Genomic DNA, 24933 nt, shown 5'->3' on the forward strand with positions numbered 1-24933 from the left:
CTACCAGTTAACAATTAACTTTGAAGCCACTAACTATGATTTCTTTTAAGAGGATTAATCGATTTCTACATTGTTAATTAATTTATTGGTGCTTATTTTAAGAGACTAAGAGAAAATACTAACTACTTTGTTCAGCAAGTGATTGAAAGTGCAATTGCCGATCACGAGGTTTAGTTTTATTACCGACTTGGGGATAGCATTAACTAGTTATTCGGTTTTTTGTCAGTGATAATATAACTGGTACCAATTTAAAGCGTGGTGTTATCAATGTTTTAAAGATTTCGAAGACTGGGCTGCAATACACAACAAAAAAACTCAGTCGGAGAATCACTGGTTGCAGAGCCAATGCGGCGATTGATGACCACCATTGGGATCACCTACTTCAGAAAAACTTAACTATATAGTACCGATATCTCTAACTACCGATAGTTACTATGATTAAGATCAAATATCTAGCAGTATTGTTTAATAATCAGAAGTTGAACTGAAACAATCGTAATTGAACTCGGTCATTGTGTCTGCAAATTGGGCATTACAATACAAACCCTTTCCAAATATTATTTAACGATCAAAGTTCGAGATGGTTGAGCGGTAATGAAGTATCGGCGGAATACAGCGGTGCGAGCACTGTGGATCGTGTATTAACGTTAAATCAATCCGGTACAAGTGGACAAACCAGTCCGGCAGCTGTGCGGACGTTCTCGATGTAAGTGAAGAAAGTTACTTTACACCAATAAAACTGAGCATTTCGAACAACCGCTGCCGTTTCATTAATTTGCAGGTTTTGTAATTGCAATTGTAAACAATTTGAATTGAAACACCATTCTTCGCAGCTTATCACAAACAGATATAACTAGTTAAATAACAATTGACGTTATATTTTTTACATGACGAAAACCTAATTTGTCTAGATGATTTTCTTTAATAATTACCTCATAGATAACACCAAAAGCCCAAACTTAAGAATTTGTGTAGGAAACTAGGTACAATGTAATGCGACAATAGAATTAGGAATGCAACCTGGGTGACAGCATAATTTTAACTGTCATACTCAGGGATAGGCTATTTATTGATTGTTCTGACGATCGAACAGAAAATAGACCGAGATCACAAACGTATAGGCATTCCAATACGTTATTGATGTAAATAATATAAAGTAGTTACTGTACATTGAATTATAAACTGTGACATACGAATTCAAATGTGATCTTATATCTTTTGATTGAATTTTAGCAACTATAGGTACCCAACTACTACATTAAACTATGACGCAAGAGAAGCGGATACATTCAAGAACGTAACTATTAGTCACTTAGTTAATTCTACCTATTTGTTCTTTATTATTTGATGTGTTATGGAACATAGTTGCTGTCTAGTTGTCTAGTCACATTGTCTACGGAAGGTGATTACTACAATTAAGTATCACCTTCCGTGCGTCCATTTTCATTACTGACATCAAAATATTTTATGATGAATTTATCTTGTCTGTCAGGGCATCGATGTCCGTATTTATTTATAGTTAGTAGTTATTCGCAATTTTGAAACATCTGTGGATATGAATTACCCTCGTCTCCATCTGCCCCGAAATGAACTTAATGATATGATGGGTTATAGATGAAACATCTTTAGTTATTTAGTTAAACGATTTGCTCTTTTATTTGTAGAACACCAAATGTTTGATTTAGTCACATAACGTAGGGTTATGCAATTCAATTAATTCTAAATGTGTTTCGTATTTCTGTTGACCTTCCCTTCTCTTTCCATTTTTAAGATTCGTGCTATATTTAAATGAGTCATTTAACATACTGACAGAGTATTTGTAAAAAAAGGGTCACGATTGACAATTTAATATTGTCACGTAGTGATACAATGTATTTATTAGTGTCTACGCAGCTGCGTGCCGTATCACTAACTCTGCTAACTCACTCCAAGATTTTGAGCTTTACATGTTGTATTGAATCACATACCGCCTGTGCAGTACACTTCTCTTATCTGTCATTGCTGTAGGGTAGGGTATAGTACAATGCTCAAGAACTGAACAATACTGTAACAAATACTTCCGCGAACAAACAAAACCATAAAGCTATATTTTATGGTTTTGCGTTTAAGTTTCTTTCTGTATCTGCTCTACATTTTGGTGTATTTTATTGTCTTTCGTGGTCTAGCTTTTTTTATATTCCAGTGCTAACTACAGACAGATCAATTTAATGTAATGTGGTATAACCTAATTAACCAAATTAATAATCTCATTTTTGGACACTTCCAAAGAATATTTGGTGGCGTATTAGTTACCTACTGGTTACATGTTACCAGTAAATTCTTTTAAATTGGAGTTTCTGTTTGTCTCTTAAATGGTGGTTCGATAGGTATATGTGCTTATATCAAATTCCACGTTAGGTATGCTGTATTTTGACTAGTTAAAATTATAATCTTATCAGCAAAAACTTGTTTGATTACATTAAAATCAAGAATTTTGGTTGTTTTCCCAGACGATATAGGTAACAACCCGAACAGATGTTCAAACGTCGTAAATTATGTTACGAGAAACAATAAAAGCTTATTCTTCAACTTTTCTTTGTGTCAATTGTCAGTGTGCTTATTGACGTTGGGACTAGCTATTGCTCAACTGATTTATAGCCTCCATCATAAGCGATGTAAAGAACGCCGTCTGGTTTTTTTTTCGAAAGTCACATTGTGTGTATACGTATGGATTTCTCCGGCCTTCTTTGTGAGATATTGCACAATGTTAGGATTGTCCGTCTTTAACTCATGCAGTTCCTCACAATTGTTTCGACGGACGTGATGGGCGTCACCAGGCACCGTGATACGAGTTGCAATTCGTTCCAACTTTCTTCTGGGTTTTTGTACCTGTATTAGTTATTGCAACAATTTTATAACATTCGTCTTTCAACTTTGAATTACAACGTCTCTCATTTCAATTACTAATGTTAATATTAGCCTTGTAACTACTAATCTGCAAGATACCCAGAAAAGGAAGTTTGTTTTTCTTTAAATATCTGTACAATTTAGATAGGTACTAACTTTATTATTAACAACAAAATCGACAAACCAGTTTATCATTAGGAACAAGGTCACGATAAAATCTGTAAGCATTTGAAAATGTAATTCAATTAAGTAATCAAAGTAGCGTGAAAAAGCGAATCGGCGTGAACGTTTAAATTCATCACTACGCCATCATTAGCACCTTTTATGGAATAAGGTTTAAGATTTATGGAACAGTGACAATGAGGTTGGGAGGCAAGATCATACGCGCGTTGACCTCCGTTTTGGCTTCGACGCGGAAATAATATGGATTACGTAAGCACAGTCGAACATTTTTTATTGCTCCATTAAATGAGGCACGCCGCCGACTCTGGGTGGAGAGCGTCTCAACAACAAATAAACGAATTTAACATCCATGATACGGCCATTAGTCTCACCATTCTTAATTGCTAAAGTTAAATCTGGACTGTTTGAACGTCGTGACATGTAATTATTCAAACCTGGTGTAACTAACAACTTATAGCTTGTTTTTAGTTCCATAACCAGTAGTAATTTGTTGACGAGGCAAATGTTACACCAGTGGCGTAGCGTGAGTGTCGGCCGCCCGGGGCGGAATACAATTTTGCCGCCCCTTATTTAGGTATTTTAATTTAATGTATACTATACATTCATCATCATCAGCCGAGAGACGTCCACTGCTGAACGAAGGCCTCCCCTTAGTCCTCCACGTAGAACGACAAGCCGCCACCTGCATCCACTGGCTCCCCGCCACTCTGACGATGTCGTCGGTCCACCTAGTGGGAGGTCTGCCCACGCTGCGTCTTCCGGTCCGCGGTCGCCACTCAGTCACCTTCCTGGCCCAGCGGCCATCAGTCCTCTGAACGACGTGGCCTGCTCATTGCCACTTCAGCCTGCATTTTTTTGAAAGCTATGTCTGTAACTCTTGTTCTTTGGCGAATTTCCATATTTCGGATTTTGTCGCGCAAAGATACTCCGAGCATAGCTCTCTCCATCGCGCGCTGGGCGACTCTGAGCCTTTCTAAAAGGCCAGCAGTTAGGGACCATGTCTCGGTACCGTACGTCATCACCGGCAACACACACTGGTTGTACATCCTGGTCTTCAGACACTGCGGGATTTTTGATGAGAAGACTTCATGTAACTTCCCAAACGCTGCCCATCCGAGTTGGATTCTTTGGGCGACCTCTTTCTCGAAGTTGGACCTACCTAGCTGAATGATCTGACCCAGGTATGTGTAGTGGTCTACAACTTCGAGTATATCGTTCCCAACGATAACCGGTACAGGTGCATCATGGACATTTGACATGATTTTTGTCTTGTCTATGTTCCTTTTAAGGCCCACCTGTTGGGAAACGGTATTGAGGTCGCTGAGCATGGTGTTCAGGTCTTCCAGCGACTCTGCCATTACGACTATCTCATCGGCGAAACGGAGATGAGTGATGTATTCGCCATTAATGTTGATGCCGCGTCCGCTCCAGTTCAAGAGCTTAAAAACGTCCTCCAGTGCGTTCGTGAACAGTTTCGGAGATATCACGTCTCCCTGTCTCACGCCCTTCCGCAACTGGATTGGCCCCGTAATCTCTTCCTGGAGTCGGATACGGATTCATAATAGAGACCTTTTCGGCAAGAACAGTCATAAATCAGAGCACTCCCCGTGGTATAGGTGATAGAAAATGCATAACGAAGCTACATATCTACGCATTGCCAAAGTGTTAAGTCGGTTTTAAATTTCCTGACACTCAACAATCCGATTCGCACGCCGCTGAACGCGGTCCAGAAGATGAACCTGGTACTGGGGTGCCCTCGCCCACAGATGAGTAGTATTCCATATGGGGCCGAACCTGCGCCGTATATAGAAGCAGGCGATGGGCTGGAGTGAAATAGTGCCTTGATCTGTTGAGCACACCAAGCTTTTTCGAGGCTAATTTAACCTTATCCGCTAGATGGCCACGGAACTGGACGTCACTCTAAATGTTGATGCCAAGTATCCCAAATATCCGGCTCGAAAAGCAGGAGTAGAAACGGGGTGGTTTTTAGTCAGTAGGTAAGAGTCTGACACTCCCTCTCGCCTCGCCAAAGGCGGGAAAAGTCATAGGACGATTTCCAATACCGGCTGAGGCAGTCAGGGGGGTACTTTGAAACTGACGTGAGACGACCAACGGCAGTTTAACGGCAGTCTTAACGGTAAACACGCAGTCTTAGTAGGGTTAAACTGGAAAAAATTAAGTTCACCCCAATCTGAGATTCTCCGCAAAGAAGTCTCGATTTCAGACACAAGTCTGTTTCGGTTCTCGATGACTTTTTCTCAAGAAATGTTAGCGCGGCCGGTGTAATAGGCATCACCTGTACTGTCATCCGCATAACAATGAATGCCGCAAATTTGCAACATACCATTGATATGGATGAGGAACAGGGTAGGTGATAGCGTCTACAGACAGAGAGTCGGAGCAGTCCTCGTCGACAACGACCTAAATGCTTCTGTTTGCAAGGGAGCAGTAGACCCATTCGCACAATTTCTCGGTAAGCCCATAGGAAGAAAGCTTCGAAAGAAACGCTTTATGCCAAACCCGGGCGAAGGCTTTCGCCACGTCCAAGCTAACTACCAACGCTTCCCCCTTAGATTCGATCGCCTGTGCCCAACGGTGTGTCAGGTAAACCAGAAGATCCCCAGCCGACCGACCTTTACGAAAACCGTGTTGTTGGTCACTGAGTAGCTGGTGATCCTCTAGGTACCGCAAGAGCTGGCAGTTGATAATGGACTCCATTATTTTCGAGAAGAGGGAAGTTATGGCTATCGGATTTGTTCGATCGCCTTTTTAGGAACCAAGGCTCGACTCTGTCTAGAAGTTCTCGGGGCAGGACCACTCGTTTAAGGTTCCATCCCCACTATCACTACTTTCTCCGATCTCTAGTTGCGAAAAAAATATAAAATGGTTGAAATATTTACAAAAAAAAAATATTTATTGTTTAATTTTGCCGCCCCCTAAAGAGTGCCGCCCGGGGCGGGCCGCCCCTGCCGCCCCCACTACGCTACGCCACTGTGTTACACGATCATTCACTAATTTAATCCCGTCTGGTTTTGTATTAATTCATCCTGATCCATTTTACTGAAGCACACGTTAATAATTAGGTACAATTTATTGATCTATTAAACAAGGAAAACCACTAACCACAATGTAGTCTTAAAAATGATCATTGTTTTGTTATTGTCGAGTTAACAGGCAATAATTATGTTCCTATTGCAAAATCTATTCTATTCAATAAACTGTGAAACGTACTCAAGCGTTATTAATTAATATTTTATTAAGTCTACAATGAAGATAAGATAAAGCGAAAAGTGGACTGCCCAAGATTACACAAGGTTAAGTTCAATATCTTTAATTTAAAATGATGTGTCGATCGGAAATTGATAAAAATCTGTACCTACACGGAAATTCGTCAGTACAGTCACCAGAAAGTACCGAATGGTTGTGAAATTAAGTTTTGGTAAAGACAAAATATAATATCATTATTTGAAGTTATATACATAAAAATTACCGTTGTCGTTCAGATTAGAAAATGACGATTTTTTGGGCCCGCTGTGTGTATACTACACAATATTTACAATATAATGTCGAACAATGTTATTAGATAAATAAACATAATCGTCGGCAAGTGGCGTACGACGATACGACCCTTGCGTGAAGTTCGCCGGATGCGTTAGCTCACATGGACTCCAGACGGACGAAGTAAATGAAATGTGTTCTCAATCGTTCCCACAGAAGCGTTGCTGAGGGGATCGAGTCAAGGTTACCAAGCGAATCTAAGAAAAACTGTTTGAAATTATATGCCTTGCAAAAACTAGGCGAAGTTACACGTCCTGCAGTATTCAAGTGAATTTATTTGCTTTTCGTTGCAGCGCTTGGCTTCGCTTGGCATGTGGCAGGTGTTACCTGCAAACCTGAACTTGACTGGACAACATTTTATTCACCTGTGATATCGTTTTATTTTAATCTGCAATTATTTATCTTGATATCTAGGTACTATACTGGATTCTAGGGTCATTACTTTGTACTTGGAATATCATTAGTATGTACCTAGCCTGGAATATTATTGAAACTTTTTTGCAACTTTTGTTATAAAAATAGAATCCACATTTCTGTACTTAGTGAATAATTTATTTGCTTGTTCAGATATGTATTTTAATATAAATTATTTGTAACAACTTTGAAATAAAATATCTACATAAAACTTAAAATAAACTAGTTAGGTATTTAAATTAAAATTTTAAACATCGATAAACTTATAGAGCTTAGCTGATCGCTTAGATTAGACTTACTCGTGGAGCCAGTACTTGTCGCATAGATCCGGCCATTCACCTGTACTCTGCTGTAGTCTAATACCATTACGTATACGAACGTTGCTTACATAGTCTAGTACTTTCACTGTCTGTTTTTATTAAAATTAATTACTTATTAATACACATTTAATTAACTTTATCGTAAGAAATACAGTAGCTGTAGTTAATACATTTATGTCATGTTATGTACTTACAATTAATTACAATATTATCGTTGTGAAGTCATTACATTTTTAACTTAAACTTAATTGCTTAGACTTACATTTTTTATGAGTGAAAGTATGATCGTTATACACATTCTATGGTCGATTTAAAAATGTCTTATAATTATTATTGGCGACCGTTTTGCGTTAGAAAAACTCCTGACACAAGTACAAGTTGCTTTGTCTGGAGAGCGTCTAATCATTCAAGCTTATTCAATTCACTCCATAAATTTTCAGTTTTTGCCTTTGAAAATTGCACATAGTTACTTGCATTTCGTTATAGCATACCCACATTTCGCTCACCCTAACATTAAAACCTGTATAGAATAGCTTACGCAATTTTCTGTTTAAAGATATTATTTTTACGAGCAAGTCTTCTCAACAAAACGACATTGATAAACCCTTTAGCGACGGCCTAAGAGTGTCCTTTATGGAGCGGCCTCGACCCATATCAACCTCGTTCCCCTCACATGAATAAATAAAAGCTCAATTTGTAACTCACCCGTTTACAAACTCATCGATATACATTATCCTGTTTAGCTTTTGCAGTTATAATGAATTAAATTATTTGGTGAATGAATTAATCACACCAATTAACTTGTCTGTCAATGTATTGTTATTGGGTTGGTTAAAGCATATTGATAAATAAACACGTAACTAAGAATAGTTCAAAATGTTTAGATCATTCTAAAAGTATTTTGATATGTATGCTAGTTGAATTTGAATACAATGCGATCGTACCTAACTATAGTAAAAAATATCATGAATTTCGTAAATAATGCTAGTCCGAAAAATAGGTAACTAGAATGTTGAGTTAGATCTAAATGATTATAGCACGAAAGTTGAATAAAACCACTAGAGTGCAATATTGCAACATTATTTAGCCTGGTCACAAAATTGAAATGCTCCTGGCTATTCATCCAGGTCGGCTGAATCGGCAATGAGTCATTTAGGGAAACCCTTTCGTGACTCAACTTGTTATCGGCTTCGGGCATTCAGTCGACACTCACCCTGTTTATATTGATAATGTCCTTGTTCTTACAATTGAAACATTGCTTGTTTAAAATTGTGTAATGTATTATACGTTCTTCCTTGTTAACAACCTTCGCTAATATGTTTTATTTTTAATTTTAATGTTGCTTAATACTATTTTGGTTCTAATTGATACATTATAATATGTTATAATAATATTAATTGGTGTACCAACATTTTACGACATTTGGAATGTTAAGTAAAATTAATGATCGCTGTTTAACAAAAATACCGATTACAATCATGAGCAACCTACGTCACTAGCATTCAATGGTTTGCGCAAGAGTTTACCTACTTGTATTTTAGAATTTTCGTAGTATTTTCTTTCAGCATTAAGTTACACGTGACTTGAAAGTTAATTTGCGCGATTTTACTTCATTTTAACTTTGAATTCCCTTTTACGACCAGTTGCTATTTGCCGAGTGTAAACAAGAAAACTATGCTCATCATTCTTATCAATTTTGAATTCAGATGTCATCATTCGATTTTTTATTGGAACAAAACGTCGTGATGTTTTGTGCGGTAGCGTACCTACATTGGCTTGGCGCCAGAATATTTCACCCATTATACATTGCCCCGGCGGTCACAAAGGAAATGAGATCAATCACAATACTAGGGGCCAATAATACCGATGTCTCTTAGCGACTGTATAGTTATCGATGTTATCTTTCGTTCAACTACAAAAGCGGGAAACTTTTGTTCGTTTCGTTTTCCTTAACCGTCATTGGCATCATGACTTATGAAAGAAACGTACTTACTGAAATAAAGGGTCACAATTTGTACCTTCACTTAGCTGGATCTGAGTAGCTGTTGTCTAATCTGTTTTCTTTGGTAAGTTCTATTTAATTTTATGAGGATGATTGAAAGTTGTCGTTGCGGTAAAAAAAATTAAGTGAGCTAGTAATCGCAAATATATTGCATAGAATTCTGCTATTTCCTTCGTTTCTCGAAACATTTATTAACTCAATGAGTTATTTACTTAACAACTAAATATACTTTTAACAAACTAATCTAATCGTCGTTTTCCTGTTTTAGACTTAGAAAATTAGGTATTTGTGCAGTCACTTAAAAAAGGGGCAAAGCTAGTTAGTATCTTAATACACATACCTAATAATATTCTATAAGTTACTGCAAAAACGAGGCTATCTTGTCTTAAGAATATAAAATAAAATAATTATGTCGGACGTGTATCTTATTTTTATTATCTGTTTTCATGTTTGTCAATGAGGATAAATTGTACAGCGACTACGATTAGTCATAAATAAGTATTTCTCAAGGCTATGAAAGATGACTGTCTGCATAATAACACAGACTGGTGTGGCTTGTTTTCGTGGAACATTCTGTGACACATTGACTTTTATAGGATTTATGTTCGATTCGTTTTATTCTGACAAAACATTAAGAAATGGTTCTGGTTAGTGCTCTAATTTAGTTATAAATGTGACGTTTTTTGGTATCGAGTGATTTAGACTTTAGAGTAAGTAACCATATTGAAAGCTTAGTGAATTATGAGACAGTATTTGGATAATTCAAAGTTTACTGACGAGTTCACTTATTTACGTATACTTCACTAAATAGGATAGTAACCGTTGCAAGGTGCGAAAGGGTTCGCATGTTAGTAATTATTATCGGCAGCTGTCTACGTCCAAGCCCCCCAAACAAGCACGCGATGGAAAAAAAGGAATTTCCCCGTTTACTCTCTATCCGACCACGAACACCCTGTATAGTGGTCAAAGCCGCAGACTCCGCGCATGAATAAAAAGCGGGTAAACAAAAATCTTTTTTGCGGTTGCGGGTTACCTTTACCAAGTGTACCAGACCGTGAACAATCGGCGTGAATTATCATGTGGAGCATTTATGAAAGAGGCTGTTTGTAAAGGGAATCGAGGTGTAATAATGGCGGCAAGCTATGCTCTGAGCTGTCATCGTAAAAGGATTGTGTTGTTTGCAAATCGTGCTTAATAGCTCGCGGAGTTATTGCGTGGTTGCAGTCTTATTTTGTATGATGTTCTGTAACAAAGTCATCCAATGCTTCACACGCGACATTATAACTGTTTGTTATTCAGACATTATAACTTAAGAAAAATTATGCCTGCATTAAAGTAGGTCGATGAGTAACCTTACTATTTATGGCATCTAATATTACATGATATAGAGCTTCGAGGTTAGATCAAAGTGGTAGAAATGAAATATCGATTGACCGCAATAAAGTCAGTTAGTCGCATGATTAACCCGCTCGAGTTGGGGTGGGCTTTAGAAGCTTTTGCATCATGCGCTTTCAATTAATATTGTACCTTCAATCGTTTACACGAATCACTGATTCCCCTCTACCACCAGTTCATTAAATGAAATAGGATTTTGTCGAGTAATCAACTATTAGGTTGTGTGTAGGTTCCCATACCATTGTTTTTACTATTGTGCTTTGATTTGAATGATTTATTAATATGCATATTAAGATATACCTAATCACCTAAGGCCATTCTGGAGATGTGTACTATTATTTACTATTAATAGTATGTAGCATGTCGTGGACGCAACATATCATCACATTTATTCTTAACCTTGCTGTTAGTTGTAAGCTATCGTTTGTTGTAAATGACACTAATATGGATTATTTTTATTACAGTCCAAGCGGTACGGCATTGAGTACTCTACCTCAGTTACGAGATTATCTTCAGACGGCTGGGACTTGTAAGTGTGGACTTCCATGTCCATTGAGGCCCGAAACCGCCTTCAGTTTTGACCCAAAGGTAATACAATAATTAATTTTCTTATTTTTTTACATAACATGTTTTTGTTTTCCTGGAAACCAACTGAAGCAACAGTGTCTTCAGATCCGATGAGGTTCACCGATACATTCCATAAAGCAATTCATCGGCAAAAGGAATGTCTGTTGTCGAGCCGTTCCACTTTTTCTGCTCTGGGAATGTTTCGATCGCAGCCGGTTACTGAGTCGCGTTAAAACTTTTTACGTCTCCTTGACGATCTTACCAAGCGAAAATGTGTCATTTATATTATCCATTTATGAGTGTTTATGGTTTAACTATAACGGAAAGAAGCATCGTTCTCGTTATAATGTCCATAATTTGTGTCCCTTTTGGTATCGTACCTACCTATACCAAAACTACGTTGAGAAAAATGGCAACCATTTAATTATTATGACTTTATAAATCACCTATTTATCAAGCAACTGTTAATTTGGTAGGTAAAGTATAATGATAGACGTTATAAATGTTATAGACTAGAGTGAAGGGCCGACTTTGCACAGAAGGCAAGGCGAGACATTAATAAATTAGGGCAATTATCATGTCAGTAGCACCTTGACATAATAGTGAGGACGATAAAATATGAGTAAAATAATTTGATGTCTCGTAGCTTGAACTAGTATTGAAATAATAAAAAGTCACATAAATAATAATTATTGAGATACTTATATAGCGAGGGAGACTGATCAAAATAGTTTGAAAACAGACGATGAGTATCTTGTGAGTTGATTATTTTTATATCACCATTAAATTGCACTGAAATATCATAACTAACGCTTATGTCAAGGTCATAACTGCGTACGTAACGTATCTTATGTCTTTGTATTGAGTACATTACCTCTTTTGTTAATGTAAGTAATAAAGATTGGCAAGTAGACAATTTATTAACTTGTGCAAAAATAACTAACTTTATCTATTGTCACAAAATAAATTGCCGTCAAGTTTTTTGTTTATGACTAGTAAAGTAGAAAATAGAAACCTGTTTTGATATAGAACTGGCTTTCGCTTGGTGGATATTTTTAAAGTAAAAATAACCCTCTAAGTTGTCAGCGAATAGGTACAATAGTTTGGGTTTTATCTGCTGATTGGGAAACTTCTCACTGCTTTGTATCAATTTTAGCAACAAATCGTGGTTTTTGTTGTGAATATTAGATACTACTTTGATGGAGCAATTAAGGGATATAATTCATAAACATATCGAAATCACCAGATGCAAGGTTAACTGGTTTTATTTACGTTTTTACGATTAAGAAATTGTGTTTTTGCAACTAGTTATTTGTGTACACTTAGTGAATAAATTAAAAATGATTTACATCAGATAAAGTTCACGTAGAGCCAGTTAGATCCACGTGCTGTCGATAACAAGAAGACCATTATACGAGTCGAGTGGCTACATTATATTTATTCAGAGCACACAGCCATTGCTTAACAAGTGATTCGTTATTTTGCTCTAGTTTGCCCTACTTTGTTTACAATGACCCTGTTGTTTTTGAGATATTTGCACTTTCAGATTCTTAGACAATAAACGGTGTAGGTTTTTAACAATTTTCTTGAAAATCACCTTTTTTGTATCTATCTATTACAAATTACAGTTTACAGCTATACAGTTTGAATTTAAATTACATAATCGAAAGATACGCAATGCTTCATTGCAGATGATAAATCGAATTGTTAGTCATTCGGCGTGTAACGGGATGAAGAGTGTCTTAGTGCTTGTAATATATTCTGTTTCGTTTGTACATTCGATTCAATAAAGGTGAGCCTTTGCAGTTGCATTTCTGCGTTGGACAAGTTAATTCTGTCAAAGCAGCAAGCGACCTCCTCACATCGCCTTTGTATGCACTTGAAATGTACAAATTGCACCGCGGCCCGTGGGGGAGGGGGGAGGTCGGTGCACTCGCCTGTATCCCCACACTCCCGCACTCTCATCGATTCCTCTTTGTTCCATGCATTCGTCTTGAGATACACTCGGCGACATCTCGATTTCACATTCATTTGAATCTTTGATCCACTTGGCTTTATGCCTGATGTTGAAGATTACGGGTCTTACACGGCATGATTGATCAATGTTAAAGAGAAATTGATGGTTAGAAAAACATGCCAAATTAAAATCCTTCTCCTAATTTCTATTTTAATTTATTTCATAATATGCAAAGTACTTATAGTTTTACTTGAAAAGCCTCGTAAAATCGCGTTATTTACGAACGATTAATGTAAAAGTCGAGATATATTTTATGTTTAAGGTGAAATGCTTAATGTTTACCTTCATTTACGTCAACAACACCACTGTAGTTAAGTCTAGAAGCTTAATAGTTTTAATAATAAACAAACAATCATTAACAATTCCGCACATTATTTTCTAAATTACTGTATCCGCAGGACAAGTCTATAAATTGTCTTAATGGTGTTTATGGCTTCCCTTATAGATGTAGATGTGATCGGATATATTAAGCCATTACATTTTAAACGTTATGACATTTGTGTTGTCTAATAATTACAAAAGTTTATTCTTATGTCTAGAGAATGAGATATCCACGACGACAAATAAATTAAGTTATATACTTATGCATACAAATTATTTATGATCCTTCTCATTCTCTCTGCTAAAATATATTTTCCATGAAACATTCTGGGCTTCCGTTGGACCACAATCCATAGGCACGTCGTGTTGAGGCAAGTACAGTATTCAGTGATCGCCGTCTCAGCATGTCCAGATATAGCAGTATTTATGATAACTACCTGTATGGTAGTCGGCTTTCCATCGTGACGCTGCGCGCTGGGCTCGGTCCTTCCCAGTCGTGAGGCAAGCGCTGACCCTCCGGCACTGACAACGATCCTATCGCGACCACACTTTCAGCTGTTGCTAAGACGTTTATAGTCCATTATGTTCATATTTATGATCGTCAAAGAAATTCCAAATTGTTATGTTGAATTCATATTTTTATTGAAAATGTTTTATTTTTACTTTGATCTGTCCAAGATTGGCCAAGTCTAGTGAAGTAACATAAAATGGCACTACGTTCATGAAACAAGTCAACTTTAAACTTTTAGTATGTATCTCCTTGAATCGTCTGGTTAACAATCTCGATTTATCGGAAAGGTTCTCAGTGTGGCGATAGTATCTCATTGTTTTGACTTATCTTCCTCTGAGAACAAAGAATCACGGCTCTTCCGCGTGGCAACCGCTTCAAGTGACATTTAAGCTCATTTATGCGATCAATCGAGGTCGTGATCCTTATGCTCAATGTTATTCGATTTAAATCACCACTTTCAATCTGTTACTCGTTCAGCCTTTATTCTTTACGAGGTGTTATATTTATTGTGAATTGTGAATGTAATTTCATTGAATGCAAACGTAAAAAATGTTAATAAATCTGTAAATACATAATACCTAACACATATAGGCATAATGCAGACATGTACTGTATTGTGTGAGCAAGTTTAATAAACGTTTAGACAGTCTCTAAACGCTGCCAACTTTCCAACAGTGTGAGGTGAAAGTGGCGACCGTGCAGGGCAATACGTAACATTCCGATCCGATAGGAACCTCGTTTGGAATAAAGCGAGAGCTAGAACATTAAATAAATTGTATTGAAACTTGGTGCTATGACTTTATACTGTAAGTAATGTTTTTTGTAAGGTTTTGTTAATACCAAACTAACTGTTGTGGAGGCAGTTTTCTAATTGGTCGTTTGTAGATTTATTTTAATCGATCTTTGCCAATTCTTACAAGATTTTTCTGTCATTTTACCATTTTAAGTGTTATTTACTTATTTAATTACTTTATTGTAATAATTTAACCACCAATAATGATGATTACCTCGTTATCTGTCTGCCAATGTCAGTATGACTGAAGACAACTTATCAACTAGCGGTTATTCCTGTGTATGTCTATGCAGGAGGATACTATTTTGTAAATTAAGTTTTAGTCAATCATAACTGTTACGAGCATGAAATTTATGTTATGTGTACACAGTTTATTTCTACACAACACGATGGCTTTATGTGAATGTGAGTTAACATGCGTGCATATGGGACAATAAAATGTATTCACCGACAGTCGTAAGCGACACGCTTCGCCGCCCCGATCGCGATGGTGAGATACGGCTAGCTAGCCACCGAAGCCAGCATTGTCTGAGTCTACAAGCTTTGTTTATTGACCATTGTAAACCCCAGGATCAGCTCCTAATGTAGAATGGTCCCATATACTAGGACAGTTCTCGAAGTTATCCGTCTTGTTTCAAATGCACAACTAACTAGTTGCCTTACGCTAAGTACCTATACAGTTTACCGTCAAATTAACTTCCACTTTGTGCTGACATGACAGTATACTGTTGAATGATGTGTCGAGGGGATTGCTACAACCCTTGTTTTGCTATCGAGGTCAAGGCTATCGATATTCAATATGGCGACATTATAAAGATTCCCCTCACCCTAGCTGTTGTACCTTTTTATTGGATTTGCTTAGAAGTTAAGTACTGTTTACAAACTACAAAAGACTACTGGCAATAATTGACTGCAATTATTACTGCTAAGGTTATGGTAGAACAGAATATTTTTTTTAGTTCAAATTAATTGTAATTCATTAGCAAAGTAACGGTCGCGGTTGATTAGTTTTATAATCGAAATAATTATCATAAAGTTACCATGTGCGCAGATTACGTTGTGAAATGCAGTAATTACTTAAACCGTAAACGTATGAAGTAATTATCGCAAATACTTATTTGGTTATCTAATGTAGTTTGAAAAAGGAACACTAATATTTTATACACAACTTAAAATCAAGCTCAATAGCTTGTATTATACCTAGACGATTTTTTAATAACAATTATAGCAATCTGTGATCATACAAAACATACAAACCGGGCAGACTTACATGACATGACACATGACAGCAATTTTAATTTGTTACATTCACATTCTGATTCTTATTGCTTTTGTGTCAATGAAAGTTATTTTTTACCTAAAAATAAGCTTTCCTCTTGGGAATGAGTATTTATCTGTTTTCACAAGAGTTTGCCCCAAATTACAGAAGGTAAGTTAAGGGTAAATTGTACAGAATGGGTCAATTAATTTACTTTTACGGCCGCTTACTTACCTCTCAACGACAAGGTAGAGTCTCTAAACACTGTAATGCATTCTTTTCATAACGTTAATTGAGGTCTGATATATCCTTGATAGATTAATATTCACTGATATTGGTAATATCAGAGACCACGTCATAACAAACTGATCAACAAAATATCCTATTTGCTGTACAATAGTGTCGGGTATTTGAACATAATTTAACAGGGCTGACGCCAACACTAGCTTTGCAGAGAATGCACTGCGGCCACCGCAGTGGGGGTGTGGAAATTGGGGAGCCGTGTTGTACCGATACAGGCAAGTTTGGCAGCCGTAAATGTCCCCATTAATTAGTGCCGACCACCCGACGATACAACGACAAATTACTTGACGGATTGCGATACCACATGCAAATAAGATGTAAAATTAACTTTGCCCTTGGTTTTAATTAACAACGAAATCATAATATCTTTAGTATAACATCCCTCGTTGTTGGTATTGTATGCTCTTTATTACATGTTACATTCCTATAGTCTGTTCGATATTGAGTTAAATAACGCACTCAGCTGCGGTACGTGTGACTATTAATTGGACTACAGTCATTAGTTAGTAAGCCGTGTTCAACTCAGGATGCGTCTGTCACAGCGATGTAGTCGCGTCCATCATGTTGATTGGTTTCATATTGTAATGACTGGCTGCACCTGTTTAGGTATTATACAGTAATATTCTACCACCACTATAACATAGTAGCACTTAATTTCTCCGCCTGAGTCATAACTTTGTGTTACGTATCTGTACCAGACCGGCAGTATTTGTTGTTACCTGTATTTATGACGTACGTAGTTACGTATAAGAACGGTTTCCTTTATATAATTAATGAAGTAAGAACTCTTATTGCATTAAGCATACATGCTCAGACAGTTTTGGTAGAGTGCTATCTGTAATTGAATAGACAATGCAATCAAGTAACCAATTGGGTCGCTAGTTTGAACGTCTAGCATTCCAGTAGTTATGTACTATTTGAATTTTAATAAGCTTCCGAACCATGCGTATGACATCAGTCTTTATTTAACCTTTTGACCGCCAGAGCATAAACGCTTCGCCGTGCCCTCCACGCCGAGACACAAATTCAACGAAATAACCTTGAAAATATTAGGGATTCCAAAATGATATCGATAAACCAAAGTGAGTAATAATTTTCGTCTGTTTTTTTGAATAAACTGCTTATAACATAAAAAGAATATTTATTTAACCTAATCTCCCACTGTAATAAACTTAAGACCACATTAATAGCAACTATCAATGAAATATCAACCTTTTGAGACACAAAAATACATATAAAATTGCAGCAAGTTACAGCACTATTATCTATCAGTTACGCGCCATTGGCATGTATACATGCCAATGGCGCGGGCAACTATCCATTTTTTTTTAATCTCTCGTTTATGATTAGGGATGTAGTTAGCTGAATAATGTAACTTATCGAGTTCATTTATGTATTAGGTAATCAAATTTGAAAACTGCTAAATAGGTATCTATAATATCTATATAGGTATATAAAAAATCTGTAGATTTTAGTGATATTATTTATACACTTTCATATTCTTAAAATAGTTGCCTTGTATTTGTAAAATGTCACATGAAACTTAAAAATATAAAAAATCAACAATCGTATTTATTTATTATGCTCATTAACAGCCTTGTAATTGAAAAAGGTTACGTGAAACTTAAAAATATATAAAAATCAACAATTGTACCTATAAAACATTATGCTCACTAACAGTCTTGGAATTGTAAAATTTAAAACTAAATTGTATATTATCTATAATTATTATCAATAACAAAAATTTCTGATGTTGATAGTAACCTACAAAAATATTTTATAATTATCTAGAATGCGCAATAGTTCTTCTGTACTATAAACCTCTTCACTCGCCATTTTTGCAATTAAAATGTAGGTACTAGATAAAAATTTTTTGCAACTTCCCCGCATTTAAAAACACGGCACGCGCTTACGACGTCACGAGTTTACCTTTTTTCTCAGAGACTAAGGTTATATATATACTTTTTAATAGTTATTACAAAAAATAAGCGAGTCATTTAGCTGAAGTTTTAATATTACTTGAATTACACTACATCACTAGTAGGCATGTATACATGCCATTGGCGCGAGAGAACATGCTTTTTTAGCCGATATTTAAGTTGTTTTTATCAATCAAATATTAGAATAACTATATTGCAATTTTGTTCACTGTGTACAATTATGTAATAACTGGGTATTCAGTTCTTAAGATACATCAATAAAACACGTGAAAGTAATGATTTAATGTGTTTATTTTGTTTTTCTCTGTGATCTGTTTCTTGGCATCTATAGATGTCGGTGGCGCACAGGGCACGCTTGCGCATGACATCTATACATGCCATTGGCGTTCAAAAGGTTAAGTGCGAAGTTGTTGATAAACACGGGTTAATAACGAAAGCGATTTATTTAAAGGAGCCGAGCCTAATGTTGCGTATTATCGTCTCATCAAATAAGTAAGAAATCGATTCGTATTTATTTTATGTTTTTCATACTTTTACTACACATTAATAATACACTAGTTTTTAAATTGTGGTATCACCTGGGTAAGGTGTTAAGAGTGAATCATAAACGTATACTTTGTATAAAAGAGGCTGTTAGTCTCGTTATTAAATCAGTAAATTAATATCACGAGAAAATACCATTATGATTTTAATTACCAAACGTGAATGGTTGTTAGACACGCGCCTCCGACTATGTATTCCATAAGTCATAATTTGACGTTTAGCTGCAAATGTGATTGCACGCTAACTGGTACAAGGACACCTACGACCTTCTGTTTGCGTCGCATGAAGGTACTGTCTTGTTTAAAAAAAGACTATGTGTTAGCTTGGTCTGTGTCTGTTCCACAGACTTTGGTATCATTTTAATTTAATGTAACTTTTGTTAACGAAGTCGTTTTTAGGGTTCCGTAGCCAAATGTTGACATAGTTGAAACTTTGTAGGTTGATGTATTTTGGTAACCGCTATTCGAATTTTGAATAAAAATTAATAAATTTAAAAATTAAAGGGGGCACTCCATACATGGAACTGATTAAAAATTTTTTTTTTTTTCAGCTAACATATCCGTGATGGGTGTCTATGGATAGGTCTTTAAAAAAGACATCGAGGTTCCTAAAACCATTTTTCGTCAAAATCAGCCGTTTGAAAGTTAGACGCTATCCAAAGTGGAAAAATGAGTGCCCCCCCTCTAACTTTTAAAATAAGAGAGTGAGAAAACTAAAAAAAATATATGCTGTAGATTTCAATAGAAACTAACAACGAAAATTGGTTTGAACCAGATATCATTATTAGTTTTTAAGAAATAAAACATTTTCAAAAACCGCAAATATAACTTTGTCGTTCATACAAACACTATGTAAAACCAAGTTATTTTATAACTTTTATATTATGTCATCTACTTGCTGTTACGGAACCCTTCATGGGCGAGTCCGACTCGCACTTGGCCGGTTTTGTTATACTTCAAGGTTGTAAAAGACTAGTCTATGCCTGCTCTATTTATTTCTCTCATTCCCCAAAACTGCTAGAAGAATTCTAAAAAAGAAACACTTCAAAACTGATTATAAAGAAGCCAAAGAAATCTCAAATATTTGAGCATTTCAATCTCTCCGTCTAATTCAGTCAATTTATAATAGGATCACTGGGGTAATAACATTATTGCTCGAGAGACCCTCCTTAAACTCCTAATCTTGTAAAATGTGACCGTTTAATAATAATTTACCACAGTATTATAGCTAAAAATGGCTAGGTACTCTACTTTCACAGCTTTTTAAACGTCTCCCTCTCATTACCATAGTAGTGCTAACACACCAGTTACTTAGAGCCGCGGGAACGACAATTTCCTCGTTTTGTACAAACATTGGGTACACAAGTCGCATGCAGCTGTGTCAGCGGGCGAGCGTGGAGCAATTTGCGTGTGCAGCCGTGCACAGTGGGCGTCAGTCCATAATGAATGGCGAACGTGTTCGCAGATCGAGCACAATATTATCGCAACCTAACTGTACTCTCAATGCATCTTCTATAGCATTGTGAACACAGCTTAAATCGAACAATGACCACATATAGTCGAACGTGATTATGTAACATGCCCATATTAGCTTAATGATCCTCGTATATCTCTTTGGGATCTGCCTGAACATAAACCTGAATATTTTACTTACGAACGTGATAAAATACTGCTAGATCACACTTTTGTTAATCAAAGATGACAAAGTTATTTTGTTTTTATATTATTATTAAAATCTTTACTCGCCAATAAAATTGTGTAAACAAATACAATAGCTAATCTATTTTTGATATTCTAATATTTAAAAAATATAGGTATGTTATGTTTTTTTATTGTTAGAAACTATACAATTAGCTGCTAAGCTACACAAACAATAAAAGACTTAACAAATATTGTTTTAAAGATTCTATACAAACAATAAAAGCTTACTAGACTCTAGTGAGGGCAATATTTTGCCTCTTGTAACAAGGAAGTCAGGATGTCTTTCACAATGGAGTAATGGGGCATTGTTTGCTCGTATTTATGTGGTATAATTAATAACTTATTTACATGAAGCAATTCAAGGTGTTAGTGTTAGATCTGCGATCTAGATCGTAAGTAGCGGTTGGTTGGCGTGAAATCAGGAAATGCAACGCTCTATGATTGGTTACACTCACTAGTAATGCTGAAAGTAGCCTAGTTCCAATCGATTCCGGTTATTATTAACGCGTTATGAAAATAAAGTCACTTAGGTGTAATTATAGCTAATGCACTTTGATATCTAATTCTCAGTTAATTTTTAATTGACAGCTATACATTTTTTCGTCTAAAAGTTTCTTGAGTTTTTACATTTTTGACACCAATGAACCTCTAAGTTTAGTAAAGGTCTTTTAACTTAAAATCTCCAGTCTTATTTTACCACCAAAGTTATGACCGTCTCTACGACAAGAGTTATAAACAAAATACATATCTATGATCACATAAACAATCTGTGACAGTTTACTGCTGGATTATGAGCCTCATCTACACAAGAAGACATTACTCTCTACGCTTGGCAGACTGGTTGCAAGTCGCAGTTGTAGAAGAGTTTCAGGTTTAAAATATAAAATAAAAAAACTGCGTTTGAAAAACCGACTTCAAAAAACGAAAAACTAAAGACAAAGAAAACATACCTAATAACTAAAATGACATAAACCAAAAACAACGAGTACTGCTACGATCTATGGCAATAAATGCGTGGTTTCTTTTAGACATTTGGATTAACATTTACTTTTATTTTCTTCAGGTGGCGAGCAAACCGTACCAAGCGGCTTCAGGTGCGGAACTGACAAAGCTTTGCAACCATAAGCGGAAACTGCTGTCGACGCTACAAGCGCGGGCGCAGTCTCCAGCTACGCCACCACCACAAACCATGGAACAGAAAAAAGGTAATACACAACATAACTAAGTAAAAAATATTTTATAATGATGATCTATAGACGTACTTAACTTTTATTTTCATGTTCGTTATTGCTAGAACATAATAAAATGAACCAAATAAGCTAAAGAATAGCTCATCGTGACAAATGACAATTAAATCAATTTATAAATGTTTTGCGTGGTCGAATCTACGACTAGGGTGAGGTAGCTTTAGAAAATAAACTTCTAGCTTATAAAAAAGATTTTCTGTCAATAGTAAATGCTTTAATATTTAGTGCGCATTCGTATAAAACGTAGTTAACAACAGTACCTGGTGTTTAAATAATAATATAAGCATTCAGTTTATAAAAGGTGTGTTTAAGTATCGCGTGAAATGTGGGCTCTATGGTTACGAACGCAAAATGTCCCACCACCCTCTAGGGGCATTTACCTCTAAATTAAAAGCTTTTGTGTAACACTCGCGTTGACTAACTTAGCATTGAATGAACTACGTTTAAAATTTTAAAACGCTTTTTTGTTTGTATAAAGTGGAACATTTCTAAGTTGAATCACACAAATAGTGGTTATTTTATGTTTGTATTTTGGTGTAATAGTAGGTTCATCGAGGGCATTATTATCCGATTAGCGGGCGGGCGTTCCGGGCGCAATCTCGGTGCTCGGCCCTCCTTCATCCAATTACATGAGTGTGAACCGAACGGGATTAGCCGGGAATACTGCCGACCCGCACCTTGTCTTTAATAAGAGTTGGCACATGATACTAACTAGGTTTACGACTTGCCTTACTTTACATGCATTACCTGCAAGAAGTCGTTGATCCATGAATTACGTCATAAACGTGCAAATTGCGCATGTCACATCAGAATCAGATACAAGTTACTTGTTTATTTAAATTGTAGAGGTGCTTTTTATATTTGTTTTTATGTTTTATAATAATTGCAATTTATATTAAAATTCAAATGATAACATCATATCTAGGTATGCCAAGTTTTTTGTTGTAACTCATTAAAATCATGCAAACACCAAAAGTGTAAGATAAGTCGCTAGTGTCATTCCACGTCGGCACTAGCTATATCTCCAAAGGACTAAACTAACACTGAAAAGTGGTTGTTCGTAGGACGGAGTTGTTTCTTGTAACAAAGAGGGTAGAAGCGGTCTCTTTGTTGTTAAGTGGCAGCAAGTGGAAGGGGCGCGGGGGTGCATTTAGTGTGGCATGAATAGCGGGTAACTGCACTTCGTCAGCCGTCCGTCCGGGAGTAACAACCTGCAGAACACCCAACACCCCTCGCAATTCACAACCTTATCTCCACCTGTGTTCCAACTGCTACTATTATCGTATCGTTTTAATTTAGCTTACTCCCTTTTAAATAATATGTAATGAGGAACAATGGTCAGCTCTACTAATATAACAATTCCGTTTGTTAGCGTGCTTGACCTTAGTACAGAACGTAACAAAATAATATTCCTTTGAAGAAAACAAAGTAAATTATTTATTGGGTCACTAAACGTTATTATACCCTAGCAGTACAGTAATGTTCTCGTAATCACACCATTAACTGCACTGGGATTGAATCGGGAAATCTGTACGGCTCGCCGCAGAATGCGTAATTACCGTAAAGGAAGTCGGTCGTTTAGAGCAAACAAAAACTCTGGCGACTCGATCAGTGGCGGGAACAAAGGCGGGTGTAATTTGAAACAATCGGCGGTGGTGCAGAACGGCCGGTGGCGTGGGCCCGCGCCCCTCCGACTATTGATCTGACGAGTCGCGCCACCCTGCGGCCCGCGCGGCGCCCGGCGCCCGGCCGGTCCCGCCCCGTCCTACTGCACCCTGCCGCTGAGGAGACCACCCTCGACTCGTCGAGAGCCGCACACAACCCGTATTTTAATTGCAAATCTGCCAGATAATGTGCAAATAGATAACAGTATTATACTCGGCTTGCTAACTAATTATTATGAAACACTATCGAATTATGAGACTCTGTTCGCGACTAAAATTGAAGAATTCTTATTGATGAGTAATGCCCTCATCATGTAGCGTAACCCACATTTACAAATCGAGCCTCTATAAATCATGTGGGACTCAGGCTACGTTTTGTTACAATGTGATAAATGGAAATGAGAATTTTGGTCATATTGTAGTCAATATTATCTTTAACTTAATCAAACAGAGCGTTAAATGTTAGAGAGCTTTCTATAATTATTTAGTACGTTCTAATGAAAATGTTAACATTTTGCAAATACAATTATTATTCGTTTCTTCAGTTAAATAAATTGTTGAGTAAATAAAAGGTCATCTTTAATCATAACGATACGATCAAACTCAGCATTCGTTCGTGAAACTCTTACTTTTTATTAGATATATTGTTTTAAATTATTAGGTCGTCTGGAGAACAGCTCAAAGTCACCCGGTCGGTCTCCCACACTTCACCTCACTCGGCTCACTCAATGACTTTGCGTACAATGTTTGTTGTATTCTTCTATTTGACTTTACGTGAATCTCTTTGTCTGATTTGTCGCGTTTAACTTTTTGAACAGGGTTAAGTTGATGCAGCTTTTTCTACTTTGATGCACGAATTAATGATAACTTTTATTTGTGATGTAAATGTCTTTACACCATAAATAAAAGTTATCTAAAAATCTGAAAATTTTTTTTTTCGGTTACTATCAAAGAAATAAGACAATTGATGTTCTGTTATAAAACAGTTTTCATTCGTTACTTAAAACTATTTTGAATTATTGTATTTTTTAAGTTAATATATTTTTTTAATATGACTTCCAGTCCCCGGCCCAGAAGCGCCAACGTTGAAGAAAAAGACGAAGAAACAAAGGGCTGGCTTCCCTGCAAACGCTGGTGTGTCACAACTGATGGTGCAGAGGGATCGACCACTCAATGACTTCAAGGTGCGTCTGTTCTTAATAAATATCCATGTAAACATGATATAAGCTAATTCAGTTGTATTATCAATTTAAGATTATTCCGTATTTGGGTCTTATTGCATTATTGATTGAGAAATAAAATTAGTTACCC

General features: G+C 36.4%; 1 protein-coding gene across 3 annotated transcripts in view; it reads left to right on the forward strand.

Moving 5' to 3' along the window:
- Positions 1 to 24933, forward strand: part of LOC118268192 (uncharacterized) — a 37993-nt gene that overhangs the window by 3308 nt on the left and 9752 nt on the right. For all 3 annotated transcript variants that reach the window (XM_035582551.2, XM_035582552.2, XM_035582554.2), the window contains exons 2-4: positions 11223 to 11346; positions 21775 to 21916; positions 24685 to 24806. In XM_035582551.2, the coding sequence (XP_035438444.2) occupies positions 11223 to 11346; positions 21775 to 21916; positions 24685 to 24806 (388 nt within the window). The remainder of the gene's footprint in view (positions 1 to 11222; positions 11347 to 21774; positions 21917 to 24684; positions 24807 to 24933) is intronic.

This window comes from Spodoptera frugiperda, chromosome 29 (genome assembly GCF_023101765.2).
Source record: "Spodoptera frugiperda isolate SF20-4 chromosome 29, AGI-APGP_CSIRO_Sfru_2.0, whole genome shotgun sequence".
Classification (NCBI taxonomy): Eukaryota; Metazoa; Arthropoda; class Insecta; order Lepidoptera; family Noctuidae; genus Spodoptera; species Spodoptera frugiperda.